The sequence below is a fragment of the Pararge aegeria genome, chromosome 15 (genome assembly GCF_905163445.1).
Source record: "Pararge aegeria chromosome 15, ilParAegt1.1, whole genome shotgun sequence".
NCBI lineage: Eukaryota > Metazoa > Arthropoda > Insecta > Lepidoptera > Nymphalidae > Pararge > Pararge aegeria.
The window spans coordinates 548,655-565,920 of NC_053194.1; the positions used below are offsets into that span (position 1 = coordinate 548,655).

At 36.4% G+C, this 17,266-nt stretch overlaps 2 protein-coding genes across 3 annotated transcripts in view; one reads left to right on the forward strand and one right to left on the reverse strand.

Annotated features, from left to right (window-relative positions):
• The window catches only part of LOC120629698 (syntaxin-binding protein 5), a 288,649-nt gene extending 277,219 nt beyond the window's left edge, over positions 1 to 11,430 (reverse strand). The window contains exon 1 of the mRNA XM_039898677.1: positions 10,840 to 11,430. Within this exon, the coding sequence (XP_039754611.1) occupies positions 10,840 to 10,962 (123 nt within the window). The 5' untranslated portion in view covers positions 10,963 to 11,430. The remainder of the gene's footprint in view (positions 1 to 10,839) is intronic.
• Positions 11,431 to 11,521: 91 nt separating this feature from the next.
• On the forward strand, positions 11,522 to 16,885 carry LOC120629694 (oxygen-dependent coproporphyrinogen-III oxidase). Of its 2 annotated transcripts, XM_039898673.1 has the most exons (9): positions 11,522 to 11,677; positions 12,931 to 13,165; positions 14,332 to 14,397; positions 14,470 to 14,627; positions 14,745 to 14,875; positions 15,045 to 15,171; positions 15,563 to 15,726; positions 16,210 to 16,379; positions 16,461 to 16,885. In XM_039898673.1, exons 1-9 carry the CDS (start codon positions 11,595 to 11,597, stop codon positions 16,575 to 16,577), a joined length of 1,251 nt encoding a protein of 416 aa, XP_039754607.1. In that variant the 5' UTR covers positions 11,522 to 11,594; the 3' UTR covers positions 16,578 to 16,885. The 2 variants fall into 2 exon arrangements, with proteins under 2 accessions (XP_039754607.1, XP_039754608.1); XM_039898674.1 differs by lacking the exon at positions 14,332 to 14,397.
• The last annotated feature ends 381 nt before the right edge of the window (positions 16,886 to 17,266 follow it).

The following is a 17,266-nucleotide window of genomic DNA, read 5'->3' on the forward strand; positions in this document are numbered from 1 at the left end:
ATGCAAAGAACACGTCCTGCAACGTGCCGTCCTGTGCCGAACAACCTGAGTCGTAGGTTTTAAGCCTCTTGAGCATGTAATGAAACCGCAAACCAAGCCCTTCAGACTGCCCTTTGTGGCAGAAATAAGCATGGTGTTATTACTGCCCATGACGAGCTCTGTCACAAGAGCTCCGACTAAAGCGACTCCATGCGATATGTCGTGGGTCTACCTAGTGTGGTTCTACCATCACTGCACTTTCCAGTATCGTTACTCAGCACCTTCTGGTGGCCGTGCGGTAGCGTTGCCCATAGCGGCAGATTGCTGGGGGCGGTATCTTTAAAACAAGAGTCAGCTACCGCGATTTAATATCCGAGTACTTTTTCTTCTTCTAACTGGGGCATTTTCCGCACGCTTCGCGTGTTGTACGTCGAGCTTCTCCGTTGTTGCTGCTTGCAAGCCGCCCAGGTTACGGAGGACTTTCGGGAAAGTTGCTGGGGATCTAAGATAGGCCGTTGTGCACATTTAATATACGTACTAGATGCTCTCGTAGTCATCTGCATCAAAGCACACGCCTCTCCCCTGGTCCGTACTAATTCTTAATACATGAAGTACAAGCTATTATTTTGTACTCGATTAATTTCATAGTAGGCACGCGACATCCGTCGAACCCTTATTAAATAAATTACCGCATGTTTGTCAGTTGGCCACAGCTTATTTTCTAATTAAATACATGGATATGGATTTGACCCGATTTCGATAATCATAGAGTGACAAATTCTGGCTGTGGCAATACCTCACTCTGCGCCAGTGGGGAGTCTTACGATGTAATATGGACTGACGTTTGGAATAAAATTTAATAAAACAACTATCTAATAAATCTTACAAATTGTAATAAACAGTACTAATAATTAGTTAGGATCAAAGAAATTATATCGATACGACATCAGTTGTTGAGTACTATTTCCGATTCCTGAACGTAAACTGTAGGACTTGGTATGTTTAATGTGAAAATAGGGAAAAAATGGGGTCATAGAATGGAATTAACCAGCGATGGTGGGAAAAAGAAGCATAGTTACAACTTAAAAGTACAGTTGGTAGAAGTCTACAAGGTCTTACACCTAATTATGAGAAGAAGTAATTGTTTACAAAAGAAAGTAAAACGAACAACCATTACTATTGACGAGTCGTTGAAACGTACTTTCTTACAAAGTATGGACTTGCATCATTCAAACCACAAGTTGCAAACGAGATTGGAGATGGGTATATTTCATTCACATTTAACCGAGTTGCTAGAAGCTGTAAAGAGCACCATTGTGACCAAATAATAATATCTTTTAGATTAGGAATGAAAATTATATGCTATGCTATTAGATCAACGATATATGAATAAAAACCTATATAAATCTATTTATGAATGATATTCCCTTCTTATCTAGGTAAATCACTATTAAAGTATATAAAACTATTTAAATCAATTAAATTGGCAGGTACTTTGATAAATTATAGTATTAACACGGAATTCTGATCTAGTAGGTAACTAATATAATAATCGAGGTTCAAAGAAAATAAATAACTTCTAAATATATGCAATGTATTTTATTTATGTGACCCTAACCCAATATTTGTAACAATTACAGAATCTTTTTTTAATAATTCCACTGCAAGTTGGCCCTTGCGATCTCACCTGCTATTAAGTGATGATGCGGTCTAAGATGGTAACGGGCTAAACTGTTAGAGGCATGGCAGTTATATTAAACCCATAACTCTGATCGGTTTCCTCGCGACATCACTGTCGCTAAGTCACTGTTCGCACTGGAACGCTAATTCGCTTAGTGAATGTTTCTGTCGTTTAGGTGGTACTGGTAGGGCCGAAGCCTCCCACTAGACCTGACCAGAGGAAATTCAGAATTTATAAATTCCCGAATTGCTCCCGTCGAGGATCGAACCCTTAGCTTCGATCGACACAGTTAGCTTATATTAACTGTGCCCTGGACCTCCAACTTAAAACCAAATCGCTCACCGCTGCGCCGGAAGGTCGTCATAATGTCCTATATAGTGTACGAATAAATAGTAATTTAAAATTTTAAACCGGATCCATACTCGACACGACGCTAGTGATTCATACAACGTTATGATTGGTGTCAGTCAATTACACTCGTTTATAATACCGACTTGTGTTGATTTACTCAATTACGAGCGTTCCCAGTTATTAACTGACATACTCGTATTAGGTACTAATTCAATATTCGACTTCTATAATTATAATATTTACTTAATGGTACCTATATTTTTTTCGAAATAATTCTTTGAACTGATAATTTGGCCGTTAAGCAGCATTGTCGCAATGCTTGATTTTGGTTTGGTTGATGGTGTAATTACAGGCACACGGGGTTTACTAGGCATAGGTGTTGCGCTGTTTATAGGCGATGGTTTACGTTACTATCAGGTGGGCTTTGGCCTTTGCTTTGGCCATTAATTAATAACTATAAAAAAAATAGGAAAACGATTGACCTAAAGGCCATCCCTGGAACTTCCCGCTAATTCCATACTTATTTTGTTTTCGAGCTCAAGAGTCTGATAGAAGTTTTATAAAACACTATTTTTTTAATTCTCTAATTATTATAACTTTTGAACGAATCATCCGATTTTAACGTGGTTGGCGGCATTCGACACAGCTTATTGAGTCCTATGAAGAGCAAAAATCATTCAGACGAAAATTTTCAAAATTATTCTAAAAAAACACTTATCGGAATTTTTCGTTTTCGATATCTCTCGAACGGATCAACCGATTTTGACCGGACTGGCGGCTATCGACGGGGTTTATCAAGCTTAAGAGCTGATTAGTTTTTGGGATCGCTCGGAAGAGCCGTTTAAAAGTTATTCTAAAAAAACAGTTTTTCTAAACTTTTATTTTTGAGATTTCTCGGAATCTATCGGTCCGAATCTCGAAATTGTAAAAAATCTAAGTTTAATGAAGCCTCAATCCGATCCAATCGATCAAGCCGTTCATACACACACACACACTCACGCACGAACGACACCATCGCGGGAATAGTCAGGAAAGCTGTCTAGGACCTCAAAACGTCTTAGTATCTACTGGTTGCAATAGAAATGACAAGTCAACTAAAAAAGTTACGAAGGTAATGAATTGTCTTTTAATAGTTCTTTTGCCCAAGTCAGGTGCGGTCTACACGACATGCCTTCTTCAAACTAAAAGACAAAGACATACTTTTGGTATTGGCATGTTATTTACGACGCACCGCCTGCGTGACTTCAACTCGCCTTGGGAATTTTAACCCTTCTTGAATTCCTTACATCACTCTCGTAATCTCTAACACGTGTATGATCCTCATCAACCAATCTCATTTAATATGCAGTGTTACAAACAGAATCGAGTCAACACAGCCTTCGTATCTAGCATTACATTCATTAATCATTACTATTTCATCAAGTTGACCTGATATCTTCATTAAATTTTCAGCATGAGTCTGATTAGGTCGTGGCTAGGATTTAATAGGCATTTGACTACTGGATGCAAGTACATTTTGATTTCACCATAAATAATAAAAATATTCTCATATTTATTTCCGACCACTTACTAATAGTTATTTATACCTAGTGTTTTGTGATAGAAAACTAAAACAGATAGATTAACATAGAAAGTTGTGTTAGAAGAAACCGAGTCTTCAACGGTGAGCGCTGTGAATTTAAATAGGGTTCGAATCCAGCAGTGGCAGTTTGGGAATTTAATATTTCTCTTTCTTACCCTGGTCTGGTCTGGTGGGAGGCTTTGGCCGTAGCTAGTTACCACGTTGTTAGTAATTTGGAGGTAATTACCACAGTGGCTAGCTAAATTTGGTGTCAACTAAGATATAGAATCGGTCTGCAGGTCTGTTTCTCTACAATCTGTGCTGTGCGCAATTTGCAATGTAGCCAATAGAAAACTTGGCAAGACGTGCAAGAAATTTATATTTTCTTCAAGTTAACCACTTATTCCTGTTATCTTAAAAACAGCTTCAAACGCTGGAGAACTTTTGTGTAAACCGAGTCTTTTTAACAAATATTAATTAATTTTATTATAAAGAAAGACAAAAAGTGTTAAAGTTTTTTCTATACAATCTTATAATCTCATGATAACACTATGACTAGAGTAGCTAACTAACTATTACCCGCATTCTTCGACCGCGTGGTTTTCACGGATCAAAGTAACCTACGTTATCTCCGTCCATTTAGTCAACTTAAAAATCAAGTGGATTGGTGGCTTAGTTAAGACGTACGGAATAAAATAAACACACTTTCGAATTTAAAATATAAGTTAGGCTTGCTACTGTTAACAAACTACAAAAGTGAACGAATTCCATGAAACGCAAGTCTTAAACGTTGTATGCTAGCTTTTACGCTTATATACTTCACACCTGGGGCGTGTGTGCGATGAAGTCATAAATACAAGCACAGGGTCAACCGTAGAACGTTATATTTTATGCAAGAGGACGTTCCGAAAGTCAAAGTCTAAAGAAATCTCTCGAGTGTCTCAGTAACTTGTTTCCTTATTTTTATCCGACTACATAACGGTTATGGTTTTCTATATCAGAACGTTAATAGATTCATATTTTCTCACTCCTTTTGTCTGCAGAGAACTGCATTGTATTTCCTTGTACCGACCTTCTAGAAGTTCTTCTTTATTCCTCCTACCAAATCTTTCATAACGTTCGTCTTACAACGTGGTAGTTCTTAGAAATCTTTTTCTTCTCTTCTTTTCTCTTTTATTCCTCCTACCACATCTTTCACAACATCTGTCTTGTAACGTGCTAGTTCTATGTAATCTTTGTATTCTCTATTTGTTTCCTCTTTATTCCCACTACTGTATAATTATTTCACTAAAGTATTTTGCCAACTTTCGTATTATAGCGTGCTTATTCAAAAATTTTATAAATTATTTTTTCGTCGTAATCTACTGGGCAGGTAATGTTAATATTTTTAAAGAAGAATAAATAATGGTTAGTAAGATTTAAACAAAGTACAAAACTGCTTTAAATTATTTATGTTAGTTCTCATATTAGAAGTTTGCTTTAACCCTTCAGGTAATAAAAGGTTGTTTTAAAATAAAGTTAGCCGACACGGGTCACACAACCCACCAGTTTATAATAAAATACACAACACATTAAACCGAATATGATAACATTCAATAATTATCTATTGCCGTGGAGGGAGTATGGCGACATAAGAGAGCGTCCTGTCATTTGAAGAGACGGCAGCCGGATTTATTTTAATGATAAGACGATAATGATAATATTAAAAAAACAAGTGGTAAAATTAATTAAGAATGGTTTTTCCATTAAAGAAGATCAACATGTATGGATACAATAAGTGAGTGTGTCGAGACCTTAGGCCGTTGCGTTGTTTGATTACGTCACTCCATAAACTCTTTATAGCTTCCTAAACCCTATATTGCTCAGATATTATGTTCCGGCATTGCTTTCCTACGACTTTGTACGTGTTGGCATACTGTGGGGGTTAATTAAGGGAGGATGGTATAATATTCGTCTACATATTACGAGATATGACAGACAGAATAAAGCAATAACATTATTTATTCCGTAGACGCATGAAGTAAATTCTTCCACAGGGCCTCCCACTGGACCTTAATCTTAACAGTCATAGACCATATTTATGATTTAACGACGAATGTCGTAGTTCGCAACCTAAATATCATATTTTCATGCATTAAAGGTTTTTTTAATAAAAATTGGTCCCCTTATGAATAGGAATTCAAACTGCATGTTTCTATCCCAGAAGCTTAGAACAGGCGTTATATTTCGAGGAAAATATCTGGAGGAAACCAGCATACGTAAATGTTCTTCATAATGTGAATCAAAGGCGTGTGAAATCTACCAATCCACACGTGGTGGACTACGGCCTTCTGGTGCTGAGATGAGTCCCGTGTCCTGTAGTGGGCCGGGGCTTGTAAGGATGGATGGATGTTTGTTGCTCTTTCACGCGCAAACTTCTTAACCAATTTGACTGATTATTTGAATGGAGATAGATAGATATTTTATACTGTGAATGATAGGCACTTTTTATCCCCGGAAATTTACGCAAGATTCATGAAATACCAAAAATACCAGCTGTTTCAAATTTCCACACACTAGGCAAGACTTTGAGGGTGCCTTTACTTTTTGCTCGTTTACCTTAAGTTTGTTTTACAAAAATCATTTAATTTAAGAAAAAAGCATGAAGCTTCTCGGAAACATGATGCTAACTAACTTTTTTAACTTTTTCTCAATTACCTTCCCATGACACACAAATACAATAGCAGGCCCTAATAGGGCCCCAGGTGAGATTACGATTAGTGCTAACTAGTAGTGGAATAAAAAATGAGGTTGTTTAGTTACAACTTGAAAACGGACATTAGGTAATAGGTACTATATATATGTATGCTACATATATGATAGTTGCACAATCACATCGTCTGCTCAGAGTAGTGCGCTTTTAGGTCATGATGACCTGCCATTGTTGCGTACAAAGTATAACATTTAAATAATTAAAAGCATTAAAAAATCCGACAGACGAACACTGCACGAATTTTCTCATTTAAAAATGGCGGTTTAAAGTCGCCATTTAGAATTTTAGTCAGTGTCTCTCTAGATGATGTAAGGATTCTTACAAGATATCCAAAACATCAAAATGATTTGAAACCGATCAATTTTACTTAAATTGGAGGTTTTAAAAAGGTTTATAATAAATAACAATAAATTATGTTCAGTCAGTTCCTGCTTAGGACTTATATTTGCACTGTTTGTTTCTCACCATTTTTTCCTTAGTATGCTAGAGTCAATAAAACTATTCCCACTCATCGTCTACCAATCCGCACTGGGCCAGCGTGTGATACGACCTCAATCCCTTTTCATTGTGAGAAGATGCCCTATAGTGGGCCCGTAATGGCTTGATATGATGATGATGATAAATCTGTTTCGATTTATCTTCATCTGTATACTACTAATAATTGAAATGGCTGCAGAATTCAGGAAGATAATATTACTGCTAGAACTTAGTAACATAAATATCAGTATTTGCGTACATCTCACATTCAACAGCTCTGATTTGAAAATTGAAATTTTTGCGGAAAACGCAATATTAGCGACTTTATTGGCAATGTTGAAATGCGATAAGGACTTGATAAATTATGTTTAATAATGTAAGTATAATTTAAATTTAGTTGAGTCTCCCTTATCTAGTGTTAGCACAATTATTGCGAATGTTTATGACGCTATAACTAGTTTTTTTAACTGCGTCGTTGTCATATAGTGGTTAGCATGTTCGATTGCAAATCACGACGTCCTGGGTTCCATTCCTGGGTCGGGCAAATGAATTTCAAATGGTTTTATATCACTTAAATTTAAATACAAGCCCGGAGTTCGGAAATTGGAGATGATTCACTCCCCTGCCTTGGAGAGCACATACAGCTTTCAGACCTGCGCTTGATCTCTTTCCGATTGTATCGGAGCTGCCGTCCCATCGGACTATGAGAGTGAGGAAATAGAGAGTGCACCTATGTTTGGGCACTCACTTGTGCACTTATCTCTCGTGTATTTGGAAAATCTCATTAATAGATTGACCACGTGGCCAAAATCATTCAAAGAAAACTGTGTTCAAAGAATTTTCATATGCTCACTGTATTTGGCACTGTGTAAAACACAGTTTTTCTAGTTACAAACGAGTCAAAGTCGCCGACCTTCCAACTCAGCTTGGTGGTTTGGTCGTCAGCGGGTTAATCGGTGACTTTTCATTGGAGGACGTGAAATTCATTTTCATGGACTAGAATAATAATCATTTTCACTAAAAACATTATTTTGTTTTATAATTGGACAATTTTTTTCCTCAAATACTTGTGTTACAATTCAAAATTGCTTCTTCTTTTATACGTCTCGGATACCTACCAACGGAGCAATAGTAATTTTTAAAGATGTTATTTTCCGGTAACTTAATTCGCAATAAAATCAATGAATCCACTTTTATTTTACACAAAGCAGAAAAATCATAAGAAAGAATAAAATGCAAATAGGAAGGTAAAGGAAGGAAAGAGATATTAAGATTGAAGTTTTAAGCAATTAAATATCAATTGAGCTTGTAGTGACGCCACGACATGGCTAAAACACCATCTCGTTAATACTTCAAAATCCAATATCGCGCTAACATGCCAGCGAAAAGTTGTAGGGAAACGAGTAAAAGAGCCTAGCTTAAAAAAAGGCGATAAGTATCTGTTAAACTTAAAGACTGACGATAACAATGCACTGAAGAAATACTTATACAATACAACCTCGCCAATAAAAGATACACAATTAAATCTTAAAACGTTAACGATTACGTCAATGAATGTGACGAACAATGTAATTAAGTTACCTCATCACATCACGATATGTGCTAACATTAGACAAATTGTGAATGTAAAACTATTATAATAGGTACCAAAAGAAGAATCTTTTTCTGAACGTACATAACTCAGAAAAGTTACCGGTGCATGCTGGGATTTGAACTCGGGCCCCTAAAAGTCTCGCCGAAGTCTACACTACCAAATTCCTCAACTAATACCAGAGTCACCAGACACACTAAAATCCCTCGTAATCAGTGAAATAATTTAGTATCTTCATTAACCTATAAAAGTTCCACAGTTGGGCACATGTCTGTCTCTATGTAAACAGTAGATTAATTAGGTACTACATAAAACATGACAGTTGGTTTTGTTGCTTTCTGCGTATCTCGTAATTGGTTTAGATTTCGAATCGTGAGTAAACATTGAAAGGAACTGCTGAAAGCTTTCTCTATTAAGACGAAATAAAATGAGCACTATCTTGCAAGTAAAATCTTCTGTTGTTCAAACGAAATGGGAAAGATGAGAAAAACATTTAGTCCTAATCGAAATAAGCGGCTGATTTAGACATAAGAAGTTCGTTCACTAAAATTAAATTTATATTATAAATAGGAATTGAAAACGCTTTATCTATAAAGAATCGTATAAATAATCAGACCATTGAGAAATTGTTATTGAAGAAAAAAAAATCTTTTAAAATTTCCCCGACGGGAAGGGACTTTTTATTATTTTCGATATCATTAATTCTATTATATCCATTTTTAGTTTTCTAAATAGAAGGTCAACGAAAAAGTAGATTTAAAAAATCTCCGGTAAATAGCATCGTCATCACATTTATTAATGTATTTATTATTTCTAAGTTCACTGTGCAAAATATGCATTCATTTCTGCTTCTGTTTGTCCATAATATTATTCTCCTTGCTTTTCTGTAATTGCATGTTTTTTTTAGGGTGCGACAGATATCATTTGTTGTTTTGGCGCTACTAATGAGTCCAGTATTCGAGTTAAAATTCTAAAATGATTTATGCCGCCGGGATTATTTATTTACCTGGGATTATCGCAATGTAAAACACAATTAACAAACAGTGCTAATTCTTCGTTGAGAATCCTGTACTGTGTTTTAAATAAGATCCAGAACAGTCTTGACCCCCGATATATACAAAATGTGAGTAAAAACGCACTTCGAGGGATCGGACCAAACCGCGCGAGTGATATTGTCAACAATTTACCTAGCGGTTACAATTGTTGACTTTAAATTGCCTTAAACAGGCGTCAACGCAAAATATAAATATTTCGTATTTAACAATGTTATTTAGTTAGTCAACCTACCAACGGCAATATGAAATAGTTTTTTTTGTAATAAGTAAGATTCCAGACAAAAAAGAAGCTAGATCACAACTTAACACTGTATTTTGTTGTAACACCACCGTCATAATATGTAGGTGTAGGTACGTACCATCATACCTACTCTACAATTTCCTTTTCCGTTGCTTTAACTTTTTATGAATTTATGCCTGGACATAAATAGTACCTTTGTCTTCAGTCAAACTACGCGTTTAATTGTATAAAAATTATATCTATGAAAAGGAATGAGAAACGAATGAATAAATTAATAAAGTGAAAAAAAAGGAACAATAGAAACTAAAGGAAGGAATTGGAACAATAAATAAGAATTTTTTGTGAAGGCGTTTGGCGATTTTCAAACTTTGTTTTGTTGTTCGCAAGTTTTCTCTTGTGAACGTTTCTTCCGCAGTTTATATTTTTAGAATATTTGTAAAATATCCTACATTTTAATATTAATTAACAAAGATTATGCAGGTAAAACCAACAAAGGTGCGATAGCTAAAGGATATGTTATTTTATATTAATTATCTTATGATAATATGTAGTTGCATCTTTTTATATTTATCTTGATTCATAAAACAAAAAGTTTACGTATTATTAAGTGCAGGGCTTAGATATCTAATCTGTTATCAGCTCAATATCAACGCAATTCTGCCACCTACAAGGCCTCGGTTATTTATTGTACCAACACCATAACAGGTATACAGTTTCAAATGGAAGGCTACGATGTAGGTAAGTAGGTGAACGCGTATAAAATTACCGATGGGCAAGCTAAGCACTAAGTCGATTATGTTTACTGCGCTAACAGATGACATGGCCAAGGACGGGTTGACGTCAGCGCGCGGAACAATGTAAACTTATCGCTCTTTACTACCGAAATGAATCCTCCCACTCGGCAATCTGGCTGAACTGAATGTAGCCAGCTCCCCACCGCGAGTGAAGAAAATCTGCGAAATGTGCAGAGCGCTCGTAAGCGGAGCGAATGTTTTGATCCGCAGGCATGTCGTGTCAACGGACCGTAGTTTACACAACACAGAGCACGCGAGACGGAATGCTGGCCGCGGCAGCGAAGGCGCCGATTTCTTAAACACGCCTCCTCCACTCGCGAAGTTCCCACCAGCTCTCGCTGCTGCGGTGCGACTCACCTTTTTGATCTGGAAGTGGTCGGCGCGCAGCGTCTCCTGGATCTCCTGCTCGGTCCCGCGCGGCGCGGCCTGCACCGAGCTGCGGAACCCGTCCAGCACCCCCTTGAACGTGAACTTCTTCATCGCGAACGCGTGTGGCGCGGGTCCTTTGTCCGAAGGCCGCTCGTTCACCGGCCGCGGCTACATCACAGCCGTCCGCCGCGGACAGCGAGCCGGTTTTGGCAGGAGGGTCGGTCGCTCCCGCGCCGCTCCGTTCTGCGCAGGGCCGCCCGGGCCGTCGCCGACGCCGACGCGCCCGCCACGCGGACAATCGACGAAAACTAGGCGAGGCACCGCCTCCGCACCGAGGAATGTACGGCAATGCGGTCTGCTGGGGCTGGCGGATCGATACCGGGAGGCACAGTGCACACGCGCGGCTGCTGACACGCTCCGCCACACGGGTCGCCGCGGACTGGCCGAAAAGAGCGCGCTGAGGCCGATCGATGTCGCCGCACGTGCTACGGAAAGAGATGAACACATATTGCGCATGCAGGTTTCTAGTCGCTCGCCGCTCGCCTTGCGGAGGAAAATTCTACAGCTGATAACGCCTCCGGCCGCTGCCGCCAGGCGGCGCGCAGAGCGCAAACAAAACTATGTTATCACGATAAGTGTCACTTGTCAAACATACAAACGTCACCGACGGGCGGTCATCTGTCAACGTAGCGTGTTGTGGGATTTAATTTGTTCACAATATTCGCCTATATAGTTATTTAAAAATGTCTTTCAAAGTAGCTATAAGGAGTTTTAAGACCCTCGCATATGTCGAAAGTTACAAGAAAATTAGAGATCGGCCATTAACGTGAGTTTTTTACTGCTTCGATTCTAATTGGAAATACGTGACTCCGTTCATGTAAACATCTTTTGAATTGCTAAAGTTTGTTTTGTGGAAAGTTAAATGAAATATTATACGGTTCATGTCTGATACCAATTGCTTTCATTGTGGATTTAAACATATGGATTTTAGTCGCTTTTATCCTTAAAACTATGAGAACCAACATTCATAAGAGTGATCCTCGATTACCGGTTTTGAAGGTTCTCTTATCGTAATGGTAGATACGATTTATCTTAATGCAACCTAACAAGTTTTTCGAAATTTGACTACATTGCCACAAACTAGTTTCCCAAATATGATAACTATACTTATCTCAATTGCTGTGAAACATTGTCATTTAAATTGTTTAAATGAGGTCATTTAGGTTTATCAGAAACCAATAATATTAGCTAAATTTCGGATATTCTCTATACCTAACTCTTGTGTAATTTAAAATATTATCTAAACTAAATATATATGTTCAACAATCCGAATCTGTCAGAATTAATTACAGCTTGGAGATGTTAATCGAGAGAAATTTGCTTAATAATATAAAAAAGTCAAAATAATAATATAAATATGAAAGAACAGTAATATCACACTTATTAATGTGTTGGTTATGAAAAATGAAAACTCTAAGCCATTCTAATATTATAATGTTAATTTTGGATGAATATATTTATGAATAATATACATAAATACTAACAATATACATATAAACACCCAGACACTGGAAACAGTCTGGCTCATCACATAAACATTTTTCAGTAGTGGGAATCAAACCCAAAGCCTTGGGCTGAGATAGCGGGGTTGCTGCCCATTGCGCCAATTGGTCGTAAATTATTAATATATCTAAATATGCAAAGATCTAGTTAGGATCTAGGAGTTATATATTTTATATTGAGAAGAGCATGCAAATATCTATAAAAATATGAAGATAGTATGGTTTGAAGTAGTTTATACCCACACTAATATAAACATAATGTAAAAAGATTTATGTTGAGGTCGATGGATGAGGATCTAAGTCTTTTTTTTTGTGCTGTATGGAAAGTGGGCAGCAACCCTGCTTTCTGGGTCTAAGGCTGTGGGCCGTGAATGTGTGTATTGTCATATTATATTTATTTATTTATTATTTATTAATGATTTGCAACATTACATTATTTTTAAAACTCGAGTTTAATATCATATGCTACCATACCAGTGTGGTAGAAAATTGTACATAAAAGTTAATTTTATTTTAGCTACTACTTTGCGGCCATAATAGGGGCAGGATGTGTCACATACAATCAATACAAACAAAACAAAAATAAAGTTGAGGCAAAGGAAATAATGCAGCTCAGGAACTACATGGCTGATCCTGTGACACCAATCAGCCAGTTGGAGAAGAATCCAGATGATATGAAGACACAGATGGAACTGCTTATCATGAGAATACAGTCAGAATTCTGTAGGGCTTTGGAAAAAGAAGAGGATGAGGTTTGCCAAATATCATTTTCTATTATTATTAATAAATTTTGTATTCAAAATAGAATTACCAGGTAACTATGTGCATTAATTTTGGTACAAAATTTCTACTTATTATTAAATAAAGTCACCCAAAAAAATAAAAATGTAGCAAAGCTTTCATAGCTCTCATATAAAAATAAAGTATTATAGTAATAACATTAATATTATAATGACAATATTTATATTAATTCAAATAAAATTCATCAAGAGTGGTTCCAAATTTAGAATAGTGAATAATTATGTATCTAGTAATTTTACGTTACATTTTACAGTCGAGGTGGTATGAGGCACATGAGTGTAACAAGTAATGTAGGTACCATACGCGTTTCATAACACGATTTTCATTACACTTGCGAGGAATAGAACGGGATAAACTTTTAAATACGTTCTCAGAAAATAACACCATTTTTGTCTGTTTTTCTACAGTATGAAAGTTTCGATTTGTAGATTTTGGTTGAAACAGGTTATTCACTCGCGAGTAGTGCCTCGATTATTATTCCCAGCGGAGTAAAGTCCACTATTGATCAACTTTCCAATTTAAACTGGATATTTTATATTATTAACAATAGACCGAAAATATTAACATAATACCTACTACCTACGGAAAATGTAACAATAGACCGAAAATGTCGAAGTAAACCGATATACAGCCAGCATCGTTCGTGGCATACAGCCTATATTAAAAATATAATAAAAGCAATATTCGAAACATGTATTCGTATTGAAACATGTTTTTAAACTTAACTAGTTATGAACTGCGAATAAGTTGATAAAATTTAACGTTCATTTATTAATAATTGAAAATGTAAAAATATGAAAAATATTTTTAAGGAAATGCCTTCTATTTGCATAAAACCTATTTGTTTATTTAAAAAAAAGAATCTATTACCCGGCTAAATCGAAAATGGTCCATCTGCATACATATATGCCTTGCAGTGGGGTACAAACATGGTACAAACTAAACATAATCGGGTCATCATAAATAAAGGACACGTATGGTAATCTAAAATAAAACACGCGTGTCTAATATCTTGTTTGAGCCTTATGACGATGTGATAGGATTACGGACAAGTGTGATGAAAAAAATATAGCTTATGGAATTTAACTAGAGATGTAAATAAAAAAATTGTTTGTAGGCATGGGAAGACGAAAAAACAGCTGACGAGTATGATTATGACAACGATGTATTTTTACCATCGCCGGTATGAATAAAAGCTCATTTTATGAAATGTTTATTTAAGGTTATGGTAATTTAATTCTACTGTTTTTTATAGGAATCAAAGTTCAAAGTAGATCGTTGGATACGAAAAGAGGGTGGAGGAGGGATTACGTGCGTTTTACAAGATGGTAGGGTGTTTGAAAAGGCTGGCGTCAACATATCCGTGGTTTCTGGAAAGCTGCCTCCTGCTGCCGTCCAGCAAATGAAAAGCAGGTAATAGAAAAAGTAATTTTTGAATATTTAATATATGATGTAATGAGTTAAACATCGTTTTCTTTGAGGTAATGAAACATCAAGATAATGAAATGTTTATGTGCGAAATATTTGTAGAGGTAAAAACTTTGAGAACAAAGAGCTACCGTTCTTTGCGGCTGGCGTGAGCGCTGTCATCCACCCGCGCAACCCCATGGTGCCCACCATACACTTCAACTACAGATACTTCGAGGTCGAGGATAAGAATGGTGAATGAAATATTTTTATACTTATTTGGTTAATTTTTCCTTGTGGTAACACTGTGACGTCTTAATCCTTGTCACGAAAATAAAAGGTATTTTTTGAAACATTAAATGTTTCAAAAAATTAAGTAAGAGTTCTTTAAAAAATTAAAATACTTGTGTACCGTGTGAACAGAGGTCCACTGGTGGTTTGGAGGTGGTACAGACTTGACTCCCTATTACCTTAACGAAGAAGACGCGATACATTTCCATATGACACTCAAACATGCCTGCGACGCGCACGATGCCAGCTACTATGAAAAGTGAGTACCTGGTGACCAGACCATACTTCTTAGTAGTAAACTAAGTTTGCGTTTTCCATTTCGATGAGATCTAATTCTTTTTATTATTCTTAGTAATTGAAACCCTGCAAAGATAAAACAAACTCATTCTGGGCAGCTGGAATGGTTCCACGCCTGAAACTTAGTATTGGTAGAGCCCCCACTGGATGGATACGAGCGGCAGAACATAGTGTTATTTGGAAATCAGTTAAAATACCTATTCCTTGATATGCACTACATCAATCGCATGGAGTTGAAAACGAACTCAAAGCCTGAGTATACTCAAAATTAATAAATGTCTTTTATAGGAGAGTCTGACTTATGGTCGTTTGATCAAAGGTATTTGTAATGTTTGGTTTTTTTGCGTTACCAGGTTCAAGAAATGGTGTGATGACTATTTCCATATCACCCATCGGGGAGAACGACGGGGTGTAGGAGGAATATTCTTCGATGATATCGACCACCCCAATCAGCAAAGTGCCTTTGAGTTCGTAACGTCGTGCGCCGAAGCAGTTATACCCAGTTATTTACCAATAGGTAAGGATAAATGTTATTTTATTAACGGCTGATACTTTTCTCCACTAAAAGTTAGCTTTTAAGTACAATCTCAGCTGGTGGTAAGTGATTAGGTAGTCTTTTACTTGTTAGGGGTATGGCAGTTATATTAAACCCATACCACCAAATCTGTCCTAACGCAACATCGTAGTGGAACGCTAAATCGTTTAACTGCACATATTTGTCGGTAGGGCTGTAACTAGCCACGACCGAGACCTTCCACCACACCTTACACGAAAAATTTACAGAATTTGGTATAAATTCACAACATGGCGGATGGCAACATTTCCAAAATACCTATATTTGTATAATCAATAATTTGAAGCTTCGTAATAATCAATTTTAATGAACTTTATGGCAGTAAATGAAATTTTTTTTAATTCATATATTTGGCGCGCACATTCAAGTTATCTTTAACAGTTTTTTACTAAGTTATCTTTAATAGTTTTTTTCATTTGTTTCAAGTTCAAAAGCACAAGGAGGATGCCTACGGTTATTATGAACGCCAGTGGCAGCTGCTCCGTAGAGGTCGATATGTTGAATTTAATCTGATATACGACAGAGGCACTAAATTTGGCCTCCACACTCCCGAAGCCAGATACGAATCCATACTTATGTCGCTTCCCTTAAATGCTGTAAGTGTTAATTTGTACACCAATTTTATTAATTTATAATCGCTTAAACATTACGATGTTTATGATTTCGTCTCTTTACAGAAATGGGAGTACATGCATGAACCAAAGGCGAATTCACCAGAAGCAAAATTGATGCAAGTACTAAAGGAACCGAGAGATTGGCTTTACATTCAAAAAACAAAAAGCTCAACAACTTAATTATAGATTAAACCCTAAAGAGCTCTCCCAATCCTCTAAATGGTGTATTAATAGTGATTTTATGTATGTTCCTGTACTAAACATGGACAATAAAAGTTTTCCTACCCATGACTTTCATAGGCTTATGGTGTGGTTGAGGGATAAATACATTAAAAAAATTGTAAATATTCAATTATTTTTTTATAAAGTTGCAGGACCAACATTACGGTAACCAAACTGAAAACCGCAAACTGCTCTAAGCCTCAAACTTTAAATATAGTAGGATATTGTTTTTTTTTTGTAATAAATAATAAAAAAAATACGAAATATTTCAGTCTTTCACTTAAAAATGTAGATTATAATTTACAATTACAGTATATCAACATTCTGATAAATATTTAAGAAGAAATCGTTAAGCAAGTAAAAAGATATTTACGGATATGTGTTTCTCGGAAGCGTATTTTGATCGTAAACTAACGAAAAGTTAGGTGCGAAGATATATGTAAAGAAATTCTATGCCGGGGTGGGTCGCTTATTATAAATATTATTAACATAAAAAGAGCTACGATGATAGAATTCTACTATTTTAGATAAAAAACATTGTACAGCCACACAGGAACTGTCAGCTGTCAGTTTCTCAAGCTGTCATTTGTGATGGCTGTAACATTGTGGATTTTCTTTATTTTGTGATGTGTTTACTTAGCATTTTT